Source organism: Juglans microcarpa x Juglans regia, chromosome 6D, assembly GCF_004785595.1.
Source record: "Juglans microcarpa x Juglans regia isolate MS1-56 chromosome 6D, Jm3101_v1.0, whole genome shotgun sequence".
Lineage (NCBI taxonomy): Eukaryota > Viridiplantae > Streptophyta > Magnoliopsida > Fagales > Juglandaceae > Juglans > Juglans microcarpa x Juglans regia.
Window position 1 is genome coordinate 25,709,587 of NC_054604.1, and position 15,082 is coordinate 25,724,668.

The window sequence follows — 15,082 nt, forward strand, 5'->3', positions numbered from 1 at the left end:
TATTTCTATTTTGCAGGCTGAGGCAAAAGTGGAAGAACTAATTGACAAACAAAATGGAGAATGGAAGGAAGGCTTGATTCGTACAATTTTCTCTTCCAATGAAGCTGAGTAGATTTTGAGTATCCCTTTGAGTCGAGGCTTGGTACAAGACAAGCAGTTTTGGGGGCCTTCCAAAAAAGGGGAGTTCTCTGTGGGCAGTGCATACTTCCTGTAGTTAGATAGATTAAAGAGCTTTCAAGGTGAAAGTTCAAAGGAAGGGTTTGTGGATGAAAGATGGAGCAACATTTGGAATCTTACAGTGCCTAGTACAGAAATTTTATTTGGAAGGCTGGGAACAACTTATTGCCAACAAAGGAGAATTTGTTCAGAAGAAGGGTAGTGATAGAAAAATCCTGCCCAATCTGTTTTGCAGAATCTAAAACTACTATGCATGTTCTTTGGGAATGTCCAGCAGCTAATGATATCTGGGTAGATACAAGATGTGGAGTTCAAAAATGGAATAGAGTAGAAGTTGACTTTATGCTACTATGGGAGAAGATGATAAACAAGTTGAGCAAGGAACAACTAGAATTTGTGGCATTTTGTTCAGAAGACAGTGGCTAAGAAGAAATCTATTTGTGTTCGAAATGAAGATATCTTGCCCCAAAGTATTGATGCAGAAGGCAAGTGAATATTTATTTGACTATAAGGCTACTCAAGCCCTTCTGAAACAGACAAAACAAGGCCAAGTGGGTGGAAGGGGTGTATTGAAATGGGAAAAAACCAGTTACTGGTTTAGTAAAGATAAATTGGGATGTTTCTTTAGACGTGAAGGGTAGAAGAATGAGAGTGAGAATTATCATTAGAGATGAGGAAGGGGAAGCTCTAGTTGTTGTTTGTTATCAAAAGGAACATGTGGATAACCCTATGGTGGCAGAGAGTTATGCTTTGAGGTTGGCTCTAGAACTATGTGGTGAACTTAATATTCAAAGGGCAATTTTCGAAGGGGATGCAAAATCAGTGATTATGGCAGTCCAAAGGGAAGCTGAGGAGCTGTCTATGGTGGGTTCTATAGTGGAAGATATCAAGTTTTCTTTTCACAGGAGGCCTGATTGGCAATTATCTTTTGTTTTTAGAAAGAAAAATACTATAGCACACATGTTAGCTAGAAAAGCTTTGAGTTTTAAAGAAAAATTAGTTTGGATAGAAGAGATGCCAGAATTTATTGTAGATGATCTGGTGAGAGATAGAATTTGTACTTCTTGACTTTATCAATGAAATATTGAGGTTTATTTAAAAAAAAAAAAAAAAAAAAAAAAAAGAATACAAGCCCACCACATACTAATATCATTCACATACTTCGCATAACGAAGCTAATCTAGGGGCTGTCATATTTCCTTCTTTATCAACATAAACAAAATTACATTCAATAAACTGTGAAGAAAGTTACATGATTTCATTATATATCAGCCCCAATATCGATCCTTCCATAGAATTCTGCTGCTGCAATGCTTCAACTACTAACAAACAATCAGATTCAACTTGAATATGTGAGACGCTCATTCTAGCACATAATTGGAGACCATGGAATACAATAGTTAACACCTTTAGGCTCCTCAAACTCATTCTCGCTCTTGCTAGCAGCCACGAGCACGTTCCCTTGATCATCTCTCAGAATGCACCATGTTCCAGATTTACATAACTCAACAAAAACAGACTCATCAACATTAAGTTTGAGCCAACCTATTGTGGGGGGTTTTCAACGAAAATGCTGCTTCAGCTGTACATTTGTCTCGGGGTCGGCTCAAGGGGTAGGCAACTAAGGCCACTACCTAAGCCCCCCCACCTTGAGTAGGCCCCCAAATTAAAAGAAGAAAACAATTATTAAAACCCTAAAAAATAAACTATAGAAAAAATATTAGTTAGCATAAAAGGTGAAAATTTTTTACCTAAAATAAAATCAGTCTTAAATGGTAAAATTTGATTAAAAAAAAAACCAGTCAATATAAAAGTTTTACTAAAAAAAAAAAAATCTTACTGCAAAATTTCCAGACAATAGTAAAATTGGAATAAAAGTAGCAAAATAATGATATATTACTCTTGAATATTTGATAAAATATGATGTTTATTTTGATATCGAGGGCCTTATTTGCAATGTTTTGAATACCGTACCGAATGTCGTACCTGTCAAGGCACTGGAACGAAATATTTAAGTACCGGTACCGTTTCGTGTACCATTTCGAGATAGTCGATATATAAATAAATTATATATATATAAATTATATTCTAAAATAATAGTCTATATAAAAATAAATTATATATAAATACATATATATATAAATTATAAATATCATAGTCTGAATTGGGGGTCAAAAAATAAGTTTGTAGTTTAAAAAAATGAAAAGAAAAAAAATTAAAGGCCGAAATATAGGCCAGTACGGTCGGTATTTGGACCGGTACGAAATATATATGATACCTGTACTGGCCCAGTGACCGGTACGGCAAATACCGGCCGGTTAGGTACGAGATTAAACACAATGCTTATTTGTTTTCAAAATAAAGTATTAAAAGAAGTATATATATGGATAATGGATAATACTCTATATACAAAAAAATTAGATTCTCTTTCAAATTGTTATAGGACTTATAGATATTATTAATCAAAACAATATTAATATTTGTTTTGCATCTCATAAATTTTCAACAAAATTTTATTATTTAATATATAAATATTATTATCATTTTTAAATTAAAGCGTAATGTACTTAATAATCGCCTTAGGCCACAAAATATATTGAGCCGCGCCCTGATTTGTATTCAATCTGACTTTTGTGTAATTCCTTATCAAACTCAAAGCACTTTCAGCAACCACTCTTGGATTTAATAAAACCTGATCACGCACCATTTTATTACTTCTAAACTCCAAGACAAACTAAAAAATATGAGGTGAATTAAACTGGAGAAATTATATTTATAATTATGGAGTGTTTAAATTTTTTTAAAAATGTAACTAAATATGATATTTAAATGAAAAAATTACTTTTTTAATAATAAATTATATTCTTTTTTAAAAAGATTGTGCCTTACTTGGTATCTATTATTACTCTTGTGCAGATTGATCATTAATTTATACGCGATATTGATTTTATATTAATATATATATATATATATATATATATATATATAAGGGAAATATCCCAAGTACTTCTCGACCAACAGTACGTACTACTACTCCATGCATATATGGTGCAGATCATGATCATATATATATAGAACAGTAAGATATTACTCTTCTTCTCTGGACCAGAATTAATCTTTTTGTTTAGATCGAAGAAAAGAGTAATCTTTTTGTTTTAGAATATTTTATTATAATTCGACTTTCACTCCCAATCTAAAATATTCTGAAAAGAACATGATCCTGATCATGCATGGGCCTGAAGATCTAATAAGCTGTTCGTTGGAAAGGAAAAACAATCAAATCTCAATCTATTTATAAAGAAGATTTTGGTGATCAGCTAAAAAGGAAATCATTGGAACTTCACATGCATATTATTGGAGAAGTCAATCCTCATGAAAACCATAACACGCGATTTATAAATTAATCCCAACGCATGCATGCTTACGATCCTTTGACCTTTCCATGATCTGCGATCTCTTGACCTTTCTCTCTATCTTCTCTCTTTATCTCTCTTACGTCAGGATTACCCTATCCTTAAACTTAGCTTCCGGTGACTAATTACCGCCTCAGAACTATATATATATGTTCACGCGAAAAGAGAGACAGAGAAGCGCACGAACGAGTTAAAACCTCGCGTGTAGTGTTTTCGCAGGGGTTGTTTTTTATCCGTGGAGTGGGGTTCGAATTAGAGGGAGAGATGTTTTGACTTTGCTGGAATGAGAAGTTTGATGGAAGGAGTTAGAAGGTGCTGTCAATTTGGGTTTCATCAACTTCACACTGGGATAGACTCTCAAATTCATGTTAGATGGCTTACTAACAATTCTTGTTAAATGGCTTATTAGGGGAGAATGTAACATTTGGTATTTTGAGGATTTTTTAGAAGAACTTCAGACCTGCCCAGAAGGCATGGCTTATAGAGTGAGTCATGTGTTACGTGAAAGAAATGTTGTGGCTAATTTCTTAACTAAGCATGGGAGCTGAGAGTGTTAACATGGGCTGGATTGAAGATAGAGATCATTTGCCCAGTAAGTTGAGATGTCTTCTTCGCATAAACAGAATGTGTATTTCTTATTTGTGAATTTCGTAGTGAGATTTTATTATATTGCACATGTTTTCCTCTTTCTTTTATTCTTATCAATGTTAACTTACTTTTATATGCAGGATGGTCTTTTCTTTTTTATTTTCTAAGGTGTGCTTTGTTATTTATTAACCTGTAACTTTTGTATAGTAATCTATTGGTGCGTTATTTTAGATCTTTTGAATTTCTAAATTTTGATCCTTTATGATTATTTGTAATCCTCACGTTTTTGTTCCTAACCATAATTTTCCTCCACCATGCCTATCAATAAATTGGGTACATTTTCTTAAAAAAAAAAAAAAAAAGTTTTGACTTTGAGGTAGCTGACAGAATGTCAGAAACGCTTGCCTTTCCATAGAGAAACTGCCACGTGTTGAAGAAACAGTCCGACGGAGTAAGTGGGGTTCGGTCCGTTTCTGTCAATATGCATTTACCACGCCACAGTAAATCAATAAATTACCAGAGTTATGGCACAGAGATGGAAATTCTAGAGGGAGAGAGGGGGAGAGAGAGAGAGAGAGAGCCAGGAGAAGAAAAGTCAAAAAAAAGAAAAAAAAGGAAATGTGAGAGCAAGAGTGTGTGTTTTTGAGGGGGTCTGCAGGGAGATCGATCAAGAGGCAAAACTGGGACAGATTTTCTCTCTTCCTCTCTTTCGTTATTCCGAAGTTTGTACCGCGTTTTGAAAAAAGGAAAAAAAAAAAAAAAAAAAAGAACACCGACACAGGTGGGTGTGGTTGAGGGTGTATTAGAATTAATTTACTCTCAGTACTCTTCTTCTCGATCTTCTAATTCTTCTCCTTGATCTTCTTCTTCTTCTTCTTCTTCTTCTTCACTGATTAATGTTTTAAATTTCGTTTAGCTTTTGTGCAATGTTTTTTGTTCCTTTATACATGGTGGTTTTTGAAAACAAAGTGACCTTGAATTTGGTTTTGTATTAATACATTTGTGATCTAGAGGTAATGTTATTGGTTTTAAGAGTGCTACAATATTCTCTCTTCCTCTCTCTCTTCGCCATTTTTGGAACATGCATTATCCCTTCCGTTTCCATCTTTTCTCTATTACAAAATGATCCGGACCTATCACAAACGTTTTGGCCATGTTTTGTGGTGTTTTTCTCGAGTTTATCATGGACTGCATGTTAATATTTGCATCAGGGTTTTCCATTCTGAGCCTATTTTCCTCTGTGCGATACTTGTCTAGAACTCCAGTTGTAATTCCCCCCTTAAGTTCTGATCTTGAAAAATCTTGTGTTTTAAACACAGGTCAGGTTCAAGTGGATAAAGTCTCTTACATATAGCTTCGAAGCTAGTGAAGAACAATGTATGGGGATTGCCAAGTAATGCCAACCATGGCAGGTAATGTAGTTTCCTCAGAATCACTCTTCTCGTCTCCGCCGATCCAAAACCCTAGCTTCAACTTCATGCCTGGCATGCCTTTCCAGACTTTCCCTCCCATGATTGCTGTAAGTTCTTCATTATATATCTTTTTTTTTCATTTCCCGTCATGGACTTCTTGTCCAAGAAGGGTGTGCCATGGAATATATGGTGAATTTGGTGCAAGTTTCTGGCAGAAAGAAGAAAACGGGCTTCTGAGCGGAAAGGATGAGATGGAGAGTGGGTCAGGAAGTGAACGAGTTGAAGAAAAGTCAGGGAACGAGCACGAGAGTGAACAGCTTCCCAAGAAGATCAAACGTTACCACAGGCACACCGCTAGCCAGATCCAAGAAATGGAAGCGTACGCACTGATCTCTCTCCCTCTTGTTTTCTATATATATATATATATATATATATATAGTAATTTGAACTAATATTTCATAGGTCAAACCCTCCTTTCTAATTCTCTCTGCACTTCACGCCATAACTGTTTCTTCTACAGTTTGTTTAAGGAATGTCCACACCCAGATGACAAGCAGAGGCTGAAACTCAGCCAAGAACTTGGCCTCAAACCTCGCCAGGTCAAGTTCTGGTTCCAAAACCGGCGAACTCAGATGAAGGTACTGATCATCAGAATACTGCGGGCAGTTCGCAAATCCATTTAAAGGTTTTTATTTTCAATGGTAACCCTTGCAAGTGCCAACCCTTGGCCTAGAGGCTAGAGCTAGTACCTTTCTCAAGGAAACGCGTTGATTAGATCCGGCCACATCAAATATTTGAAGCCCTAAACAACTAAATAAGGAAGCTGGATCTCATTAATTACTGAGTTGGGTCACTTTTTTCTTATCTATGGTTTTAATTTGTGTACGTACAGCCTGTATTTCATTGATGTGGGCAATTAAACACGCCGGTACAACAATATACACGTGCTTCCCAAAGAGTGCTCGAGAATCATTGAATGCTATGCCGTTTAGGGTTACAACGATATTAGTTTTCATTCTAGCTAGGTTTTAGTGTGTGTTCATAAGTTTGATGGAATTAAGTGCTAAATATTGTTTGCAAGGTGTGTATTATTTAAAACTTTGTTATGATTTGATAGGCACAGCAAGACAGGACAGATAATGCGATCCTTAAAGTGGAGAATGAGACTCTAAGGCAGGAGAATTTCCGGCTGCAAAGGGCGCTGAATAATGTTGTGTGCCCTAATTGTGGAGGTCCATGTATGATAGATGGGGAGATGGGCTTGGACGAACAGCAACTTCGCCTTGAAAACTCCCGGCTCAGAGAAGAGGTATACATGTATGGTGGTGTTTCGTTAGGAGAAATTAATGAAGGAAAAAAGTACTCTTTTTTGTTGCTTCTGTTTTTTAAACTTGACCATATCGAGAAAACATCTTCAAAACTAGAATGGCTTTTCAGCTTTAATTTTTATGAGGTAATCATTCCTTTCACATGCTGTATATATATATAGATCAGATAAGTACTTATTTGTCATGTGCTCCATCCTAGAAGTTGTATAAATTTTGTTTTTATGCGGTTTCCATTAATACTGCAAGCTTCGATCGAGTCGGAGCAGAAATATTTAAGGGGTACTGATGATGATTATAAATATTGGGATGTTTTACAGCTAGAACGTGTTTCTTCATGTCTCGCTTCCCAATATGCTGGCCGGCCAATAGAAGCAATGCAAGCAGCTGCTACATTTATGCCGCCCCCTTCATTGGATTTAGATATGAATATCTATTCGAGGCATTTCCAAGACCCTATGGCTTCATGCACAGACATGATTCCTGTGCCCATGTTAATGCCTCCGGAAACAGCTTATCACTTCCCTGAAGCCGGTTTATTATTGGAAGAGGAAAAGCCAATTGCATTGGAGCTTGCCGTTTCATCCATGGATGAACTTGTGAAGATGTGCCGAGGAACTGAACCCCTTTGGATCCGTAACAACGAAAATGGAAGAGAAGTGCTTAATCTTGAGGAGCATGCAAGGATGTTTCCGTGGCCCTTGAACCTGAGGCACCACTCGAATGAGCTCAGGACAGAAGCCAGCCGTGATAGTGCCGTTGTTATAATGAATAGCATCACCTTGGTCGATGCTTTCCTTGATGCTGTAAGTCCCCTACCTTGTTTAACAATAAGTTAATTAACTAAAGCATGCACTAATTCCCGATCAATAGGTTGGCTATATATAAGATCATTTTATATATAGCAATTCATAATTTGGTACTGGATTATTATAATTTGTTACCTTAGCCAAAAATATTCATAATTTGGATGTATTGATCTTATAATTTAGTATACTTCAATCTGATCAATTTGGAACTTATTTTCCGCCCTTCGGATTTCAGAATAAGTGGATGGAATTGTTTCCTTCAATTGTTTCAAGAGCAAAAACTGTTCAAGTTCTATCATCAGGAGATTCTGGTCATGCAAGTGGCTCTCTTCAACTGGTATGTTGATACTACTGTAACTTTTTAAATATTCTACGTACCATCTGTTCTTGCACTTTGTTGTTTGAATCTATGTATACAGAATTGTAAAATTCTATATATGGCCATAGTTTTTTTATTGCACATTAATTTCTCATCTATATCATGTTTACTAGCTAGCTACTTGAATGTTTGGGCAGATGTATGCGGAATTGCAAGTTCTCTCTCCTTTGGTACCCACTCGTGAGGGTCACTTCCTTCGTTATTGCCAACAGAATGCCGAGGAATCTGGGACATGGGCAATTGTTGACTTTCCAATTGATAGCTTTCATGATAACCTTGAGCCTTCCTTTCCCAGATACAAGAGACGGCCCTCTGGCTGCCTAATTCAAGATATGCCAAATGGCTACTCAAGAGTGTGTTCTACTTTTCAAAACCTAGCTAAAGCTTAATTACAAAATATATGTAATTTCTCGGAAATATTACTGAAATAATTTTACTAAGAGCTAGCATTAATCATGCATAATGAAAACTAAGTCAATATATGTGTGTGTATATTTTTGTCTTGTTATTGGTTTTTCAATGTGTCGAATCTCCTTCACTATATTGTACGGTTTCCTATGCAGGTTACGTGGATAGAACATGCAGAGGTAGAGGAGAAACCGGTACATCAATTTTTTAGCGACTTCGTCTATAGTGGGATGGCGTTTGGAGCACAGCGCTGGTTAGCTGTCTTGCAGAGACAATGTGAAAGAGTAGCAAGCCTGATGGCGCGAAATATCTCCGACCTTGGAGGTTCTTCTTATAACTCTTTTTTCCGATCTTTATCTGTCATCATGTGTCTCTGATATAACATATATTAATTGTGCATGCGAGTCATTGAATGTATAGTTGCATTCGTCAATACATCACCTGACAAAAATTATCAATGCAATTGAAAAATATGTTCATACAGGTTAATTATAAAATTACTTGTTTAAAGTGGACATGTGACTTCATTATCTTATTTAACCTTGTTCATGCTGCCATCTACAGTGATACCTTCTCCGGAAGCACGAAAGAACTTGATGAAGCTGGCTCAAAGAATGCTCAGAATATTCTGCGTCAACATCAGCACTTCTAGTGGGTTGATTTGGACGGCTCTATCAGATTCCCCTGATGACAGTGTTAGAATTGCTACGAGGAAAATCACAGAGCCTGGACAACCAAACGGGCTCATACTCTGTGCTGTATCCTCTACTTGGCTGCCGTACCCTCATAATCATGTCTTTGGTCTCCTGAGAGATGAACGCCGTAGATCTCAGGTTTAGACTGATTGCAACCCTTTCTGCATCACTCTTCTTCTTCTTTTTTTCTCAACCTTTTAATCTTCTATTTAATCCTCACTCTTTATGTGTATATCCCAATCTTCAAACTGGCCAATATTTTAAGAAGATGATTTATTGACTATATATATATATATATATATTGTACAGCTGGATGTTATCTCCAATGGGAATTCCTTGCATGAGGTGGCTCATATAGCAAACGGCTCTCATCCAGGAAATTGCGTCTCTCTTCTTCGCATCAACGTAAGGAAATTTTTAACTGTGATTAGTGTTTCTTTCTCATTAACCTAGCCCTAAATTAGTAGGGTGTGACAAGCTCGATCGAGTTTGACGAGCAAAGCTCTGGTCGAGCTTGAGCCCACTAGATACCCTGTTTGGCGTTGCCTAATCAGCCATTGCATTTCCCTGAAAAATGAATTCCAAATGTTTCAAACATCATATCAAGGCCGAATTCAATATCACTTGTTCCAAATTTCTGTGAGACTTTAAAGATCGAGTACAGTACTATATATCAATTGGTGCATGCATAAATGGTGCTTTCAGATGATCATCATAGAATTTTCAATTCATTGTGGATGCATGTTCATAACCAAAATAGATTATTTATAGACACTTTCTTAAAACCTTCCTAGTATAAACTAAAGAAGATTCCGTTCACTATTTGCATGCATGCATGCAGGTGGCCAGCAACTCATCCCAGCATGTAGAGCTAATGCTCCAAGAGAGCTGCACCGACGATTCCGGGAGCCTCGTTGTGTACACCACCATCGACGTTGACTCCATTCAGCTTGCTATGAGCGGCGAGGACCCCTCCTGCATTCCCCTCCTACCCATGGGGTTTGTCATCGTTCCAGTTGGATCCACCGGCGAAACAACTAATATTTCTGAAGATGGCAACCCAAATATCCCATCATCCGAAGAGGGAAATTCGCCTACTTCTTCGGGCTGTCTCCTCACAGTTGTAGTCCAAGATCTTGTAAGCACAATTCCATCGGCAAAGCTCAACCTCTCGAGCGTTACTTCCATCAACAACCACTTGTGTAACGCGTTGCACCAGATTACTGCCGCTCTCAGTAGCACCACCAGCAAAACTAGCTGCCCTGATAATGCTAGTGCTCTAGGCTGAACCCACTAGTGCACCACCCAAGCATTAATAGCTTAGGAGGTGCAAAATGTAGAAATTACCCAGAATTTCCTCCCACTTTTCCGTCCTAGAAGAAAGAGCTGCAGGATATCCAGCCGGCTCTTACTATGCATCCATCTTTTTGTTTACAGATGAAGATTGGGGAGTAATTAAGAGTGGGGAATTTTGGGTAATTTAGTGTGGGAAAGCAAGCAAGGGTCGATGTCAAATAAGATAGGAGTAGGTATGTAGTATTTTGGTAAATTAGGGAAGTATTAAGTAAATGACAGTGGTGGATATTGCTTTTGTTAAGTGGTGGGACGAAGGGGAGGGGGTGAGGGTGGGGTGGGTTCTGCGAAATATCAGTACGTAGCAGTGGTATGCATTAATTAAAGATGGTAGTGGAAGAGAACGTGTGTGGGTGAGAGAAGGCCAAAGGGGGAGTCAAGAGCGCACCAGATATGACCCTTGCTTTTTGGTAAGGCTTTTGCTTTTCTTTATTTTTATTAAAAGAAAAAGAAGAAAAGATGGGCCTCACCAGCCAGCAAGGGTGGTGGTTCGGGTATTGACTTCTATTAGCTTGTCTGTCGGCCTTTTTTGTTTTTTATGAATTCAATGCTATTCTGAATATTACCGTTTTAAGTGTTCATGATCCAGAACTTGTATACCTCTCTCTCTCTCTCTCTCTCTCTCTCTCTCTCTCTCTCTCTCCTCTTGCTACCACGTATGTGTTCGAATTGATATATAACTCCCAATCTTGATATAATTTTTCAGCTTCTTGAGTGGCCGAAAGGTGTTTAATTGTCTCCCTTAGAAGGGAGGTATAGGCCTCAAAATATCGAGACAGGGAATGACAATATTGCAATTAATCATTTGGAATGCAGCGGTCGTGGAAGGACTTGACTCATGAGTGGCTGTCTAACAACTTCATAATCAAGATAAACATGAACCTATTGATCAAGAATATAAAAAAGGATTAGACTAAGATTTGAAGACAAGATTATGATAGATGCATGACATTAAGTTATCAGGATAACAATTGCTATAATCTCTTGTGGTCGTATTGTTCAAGGCGATGTTTGGAAATAATTTCCATTCCGTCTCATTCTCAAACATCATTCAAACACAAACATTTTCAAACTAATCATTATAACTTTTTCAAATCTTCAATAAAAAATAAAAAAAAATACAATTTTTTCAAATTTCAAAATAAAAATAATATTAAATTAAAAATAATATTCTAACAATATTTTAACTTTATAATATTTTTTTCAACTTTTTTTTCTCTCATTTCTCAAGACCCAATAAATACTTAGCTCAAACTATTTCACTACTATTCAGAAACCATCTTACTACTATTCACAAAATTCTCATTCTCATCTAATCTCATTTCATCTCATAGTTGTCTTAAATTTTAGCTCATGGTTCTATTTAGTAACTCATGTAACATTAATTACTCTATAAAAGCAAGCATCTTCACCCTAATTTGGTAAGGTTGTAAAACAATTCCTAAACTCTGTAGATTTTGAAAAGGCAAAAAACAAATACTTGCATTCTCTCTCGCTCTCTCTGCCCAATGAAAACCTTTTCTCCATCGTCATTCAAACTTTCATAGCAATTAACGGATTCTTCATGGAATTTTCGTAGAGACTCTCATGGAAGTTTTTGTTCATCCGAAACAAAATGAAAACCTAGGCCGCCTTCAAAGTTCAAATCCTATGCTTCTATAGTTAATTCTTCAAATAAGCTAGATCTCACGCTATCTCTATTGTTGATATATATTCTCATTCATCTTAAACAAATTTAGTCCAAAGATAATAAGCCAGCAGTTCTCTTCACTCCATTGGAGTTTAAGCACTTGGAGTCTCCCATGCAAAGCTCATTAATTGCAAGGTTTTCTAAGGGAAGGCCTTCTATGTAGCCGATCAAGTTGCATAATGCTACAAAGTAGAATCTTGAAAAAATGCATGTCATTGGTTTAATTGATTAGCGTCATGTGCTTCTGAAACTTCAATCTGTAGAGGATTTTGCAAAAGCTTGGACTAGAGATTCGCATGAAATGGAGGGGAGGGAGCATTTCGCCTATTCAAGTGGTTCATAGACTTCTTTGCAAAGGAGGTGTCACAATCCAATACATCTACCAAAGTGGACCGGAGTCTCTGTGGGCCTTGGATTGGGCCCAGCTATGTTGGCTATGTTTAGGTCCATGTCCATTTCTTTACATTTATTTTGCCTTTTGTGGATCGTGTTTGACTGGGTGTTTACTTTTTGTTTTAATTGTGTTGGGCCTTGGCCCGCTAGTGAGTAAGATTTTAATTTTATCAGTATATGTAGAAGAACAAGACCTTGTAAGGTAGTCAAAATCATAATCAAAACGATTATTTTATTTCTCTCTCTTTTTTTGGAGGATTACTCCCATTGAAGTGAGTAGGTTATTGAGCGATTTTTGAGCGATTTAAGCAAACAGCTGGGGTGTTACAAAGTGTGTCGGAGAGATACCGATCTCTATGCTATTATGAAATAAACTCTTGTATCCCTCAGCAAAATCAAAGAGTCGATGTAACAAATACAAGAAAATCTCAAAATTCTCCATCAACATGTAATTCATGGCAGTAATGATTTTGAAGAAACATTTAACAATTTGGAGCAATAGCTTCATGTGTTACAAAAAGAAAAAGAACGAGCCACGGAGGGTGATCCCGCCAAGATTTTCCTTCCCTCTGTTCTCAGAAATTCAAAATTATTGTCTCCACTTTCATATTTCACTTCTCCTTCAATTGGTAGAAGAGGAGGAGATCTAGCGTTCGAGATGGATTTCGGCATCATATACTCTTGCGTGAGCATGCGGCAACGATCGCGTTGAAATCAACACACCATCAGGTACGAACCTCACCAAGGTATCTGTTACTGCTAAAAAATTCTTCCTAGGGATCCCAAACAAAGGACCACGTCTGATATGGCATCCTCCATGGAAGTCCATCCAAAATTTATGGGGTTTCTTGACTCTTCTGTTGGCTGAAGAGCACACCTTCTATCTCGATTCATATTTCCTACACCAAGACTAGAACAAAAGAAATCCCAAATTACGTCTGGTAATGGCAGCCCTTACTATGGTAATGGATCCAAAGCCTTTGTTCGAGCCACCCTTTTCATTCCTACCACCAGATCAGACCTCCATGGCATCTTGACGGACTAGATGTCCAACAAGGACAACCTTTACAGATGCCTAAAGTCGTTGCAACGGCAACTGGAATCCTGCCACTTCATCTTCGTTCTTATAGCCTGTGTCAAGCTCTACGACGCCGCCCATAACCACCATGCTGGCTCTCTCCACCTTTCTCCGGGTGACAATCTCTCATGTATGGTCATCATCATCCTCGTTTGTGAGCCCAGCATGCCAGAAAAAGTCATTCACTATCTGTTGGTATATTTATTTAGGGGATATCGTGTCTGTTTGGCAATGGGTGAGCACTCTTGCCAGATGAACTTGAAAATGTTTTCCAAATGTTTGGGCATAGTGTACAGCCTAAGAAAGATGGAGATGGGTTTGTAGTATTTGATTTTTGTTTGGATGTAGAGAAGGCTAACATCTGTGGTGATTTTGATTTTTACCAAGTTTAGGAATGACTACTCTTTCTTTTAAGTGGAATTTGAATTATGCTAAAAATGTGTTCCAAAAAATGGGTGTTAAAGGTGTGTCTATTAACACTCTTGGCTTGATGTTCTTTGTGATATTTTACTGGATTGTGGTTGCTTGTGGGATTATAGAAGAGGAGAGGAAGAGAATGAGGGACAGTCTCTGCATATTAGGTGTCTCTAGTATTGTAGGTAATTGACAACAAAGGGTGCCAAAAATTGCCATATTAATTGGCTACTCCTCTAAGCTTCTGACAAGTAAGATGATTCGGATAATAATTAATAGCAGTTCTAAGGTATCTTGTAGAAGGAGTTTGGAAGAGGCCATTGTCATGTCTAAGAAGCTTGGCGCCATTGTCGAGGATCTTGGGAAAGTTTTAGCTTCAGAAATAGACTTTATGGATGATATTTTTTATATACTGAGAAAGGTGATGGTGGTGAGGACTTACAAAAGAAAGGCTTATTCAGAGTTGTCAATGCATAAAGGTGCAGCAAGAGGCATTGCTTGTATCCATTCAGAGAATGGCGGAAGGGTTGTTCATGGCAACATCCAATCCTTGAACATTTTTTGGCATGAATCAACAAGGCGCTTGGTTATAATGCACTGCCTTGGTTATATTGTGTTTCTAAATGTGTATGGAAAAATGGGTATGCCTTGGAATAAGATTTTAGGTCTTGTTGCCAGCATGAAAGATGTTAGGGTTCCCTTATCTATCGGGTTCTACTAGGAAATTATTTTTTAGGGCTTCCAATGGTTGGACAAGTAAACTTAAAGAGCTTTGAGCAAAAGTATATTTCTCTCAGTGGAGAATTCTCATTATATATAGAATACAAGTTGATCTTCAGCTCTTAAAATCAGCTAAACTATCATATACAGATCTTTCTAAAGATAGCCTACAACTAGTATATCCTAATTAAGGAAAGAATAAACGATTTACATACATAGAAGATATTT

The 15,082-nt window shown here is 37.2% G+C and overlaps 1 protein-coding gene across 3 annotated transcripts; it reads left to right on the forward strand.

Moving 5' to 3' along the window:
- The first annotated feature begins 4,755 nt into the window (after positions 1-4,755).
- On the forward strand, positions 4,756-11,160 carry LOC121234299 (homeobox-leucine zipper protein HDG5-like). 3 transcript variants are annotated; one of them, XM_041130186.1, is made up of 13 exons: positions 4,756-4,904; positions 4,942-4,959; positions 5,498-5,697; positions 5,806-5,969; positions 6,111-6,228; positions 6,708-6,899; positions 7,236-7,721; positions 7,960-8,061; positions 8,241-8,456; positions 8,667-8,835; positions 9,076-9,344; positions 9,516-9,611; positions 10,048-11,160. In XM_041130186.1, the coding sequence occupies exons 3-13, from the start codon at positions 5,554-5,556 to the stop codon at positions 10,492-10,494; spliced, it is 2,403 nt and encodes an 800-aa protein (XP_040986120.1). In that variant the 5' UTR covers positions 4,756-4,904; positions 4,942-4,959; positions 5,498-5,553; the 3' UTR covers positions 10,495-11,160. The 3 variants fall into 3 exon arrangements, with proteins under 3 accessions (XP_040986120.1, XP_040986121.1, XP_040986122.1); XM_041130187.1 differs by lacking the exons at positions 4,756-4,904; positions 4,942-4,959 and adding an exon at positions 5,076-5,191; XM_041130188.1 differs by lacking the exons at positions 4,756-4,904; positions 4,942-4,959 and having other exon boundaries at positions 5,559-5,697; positions 5,796-5,969.
- The last annotated feature ends 3,922 nt before the right edge of the window (positions 11,161-15,082 follow it).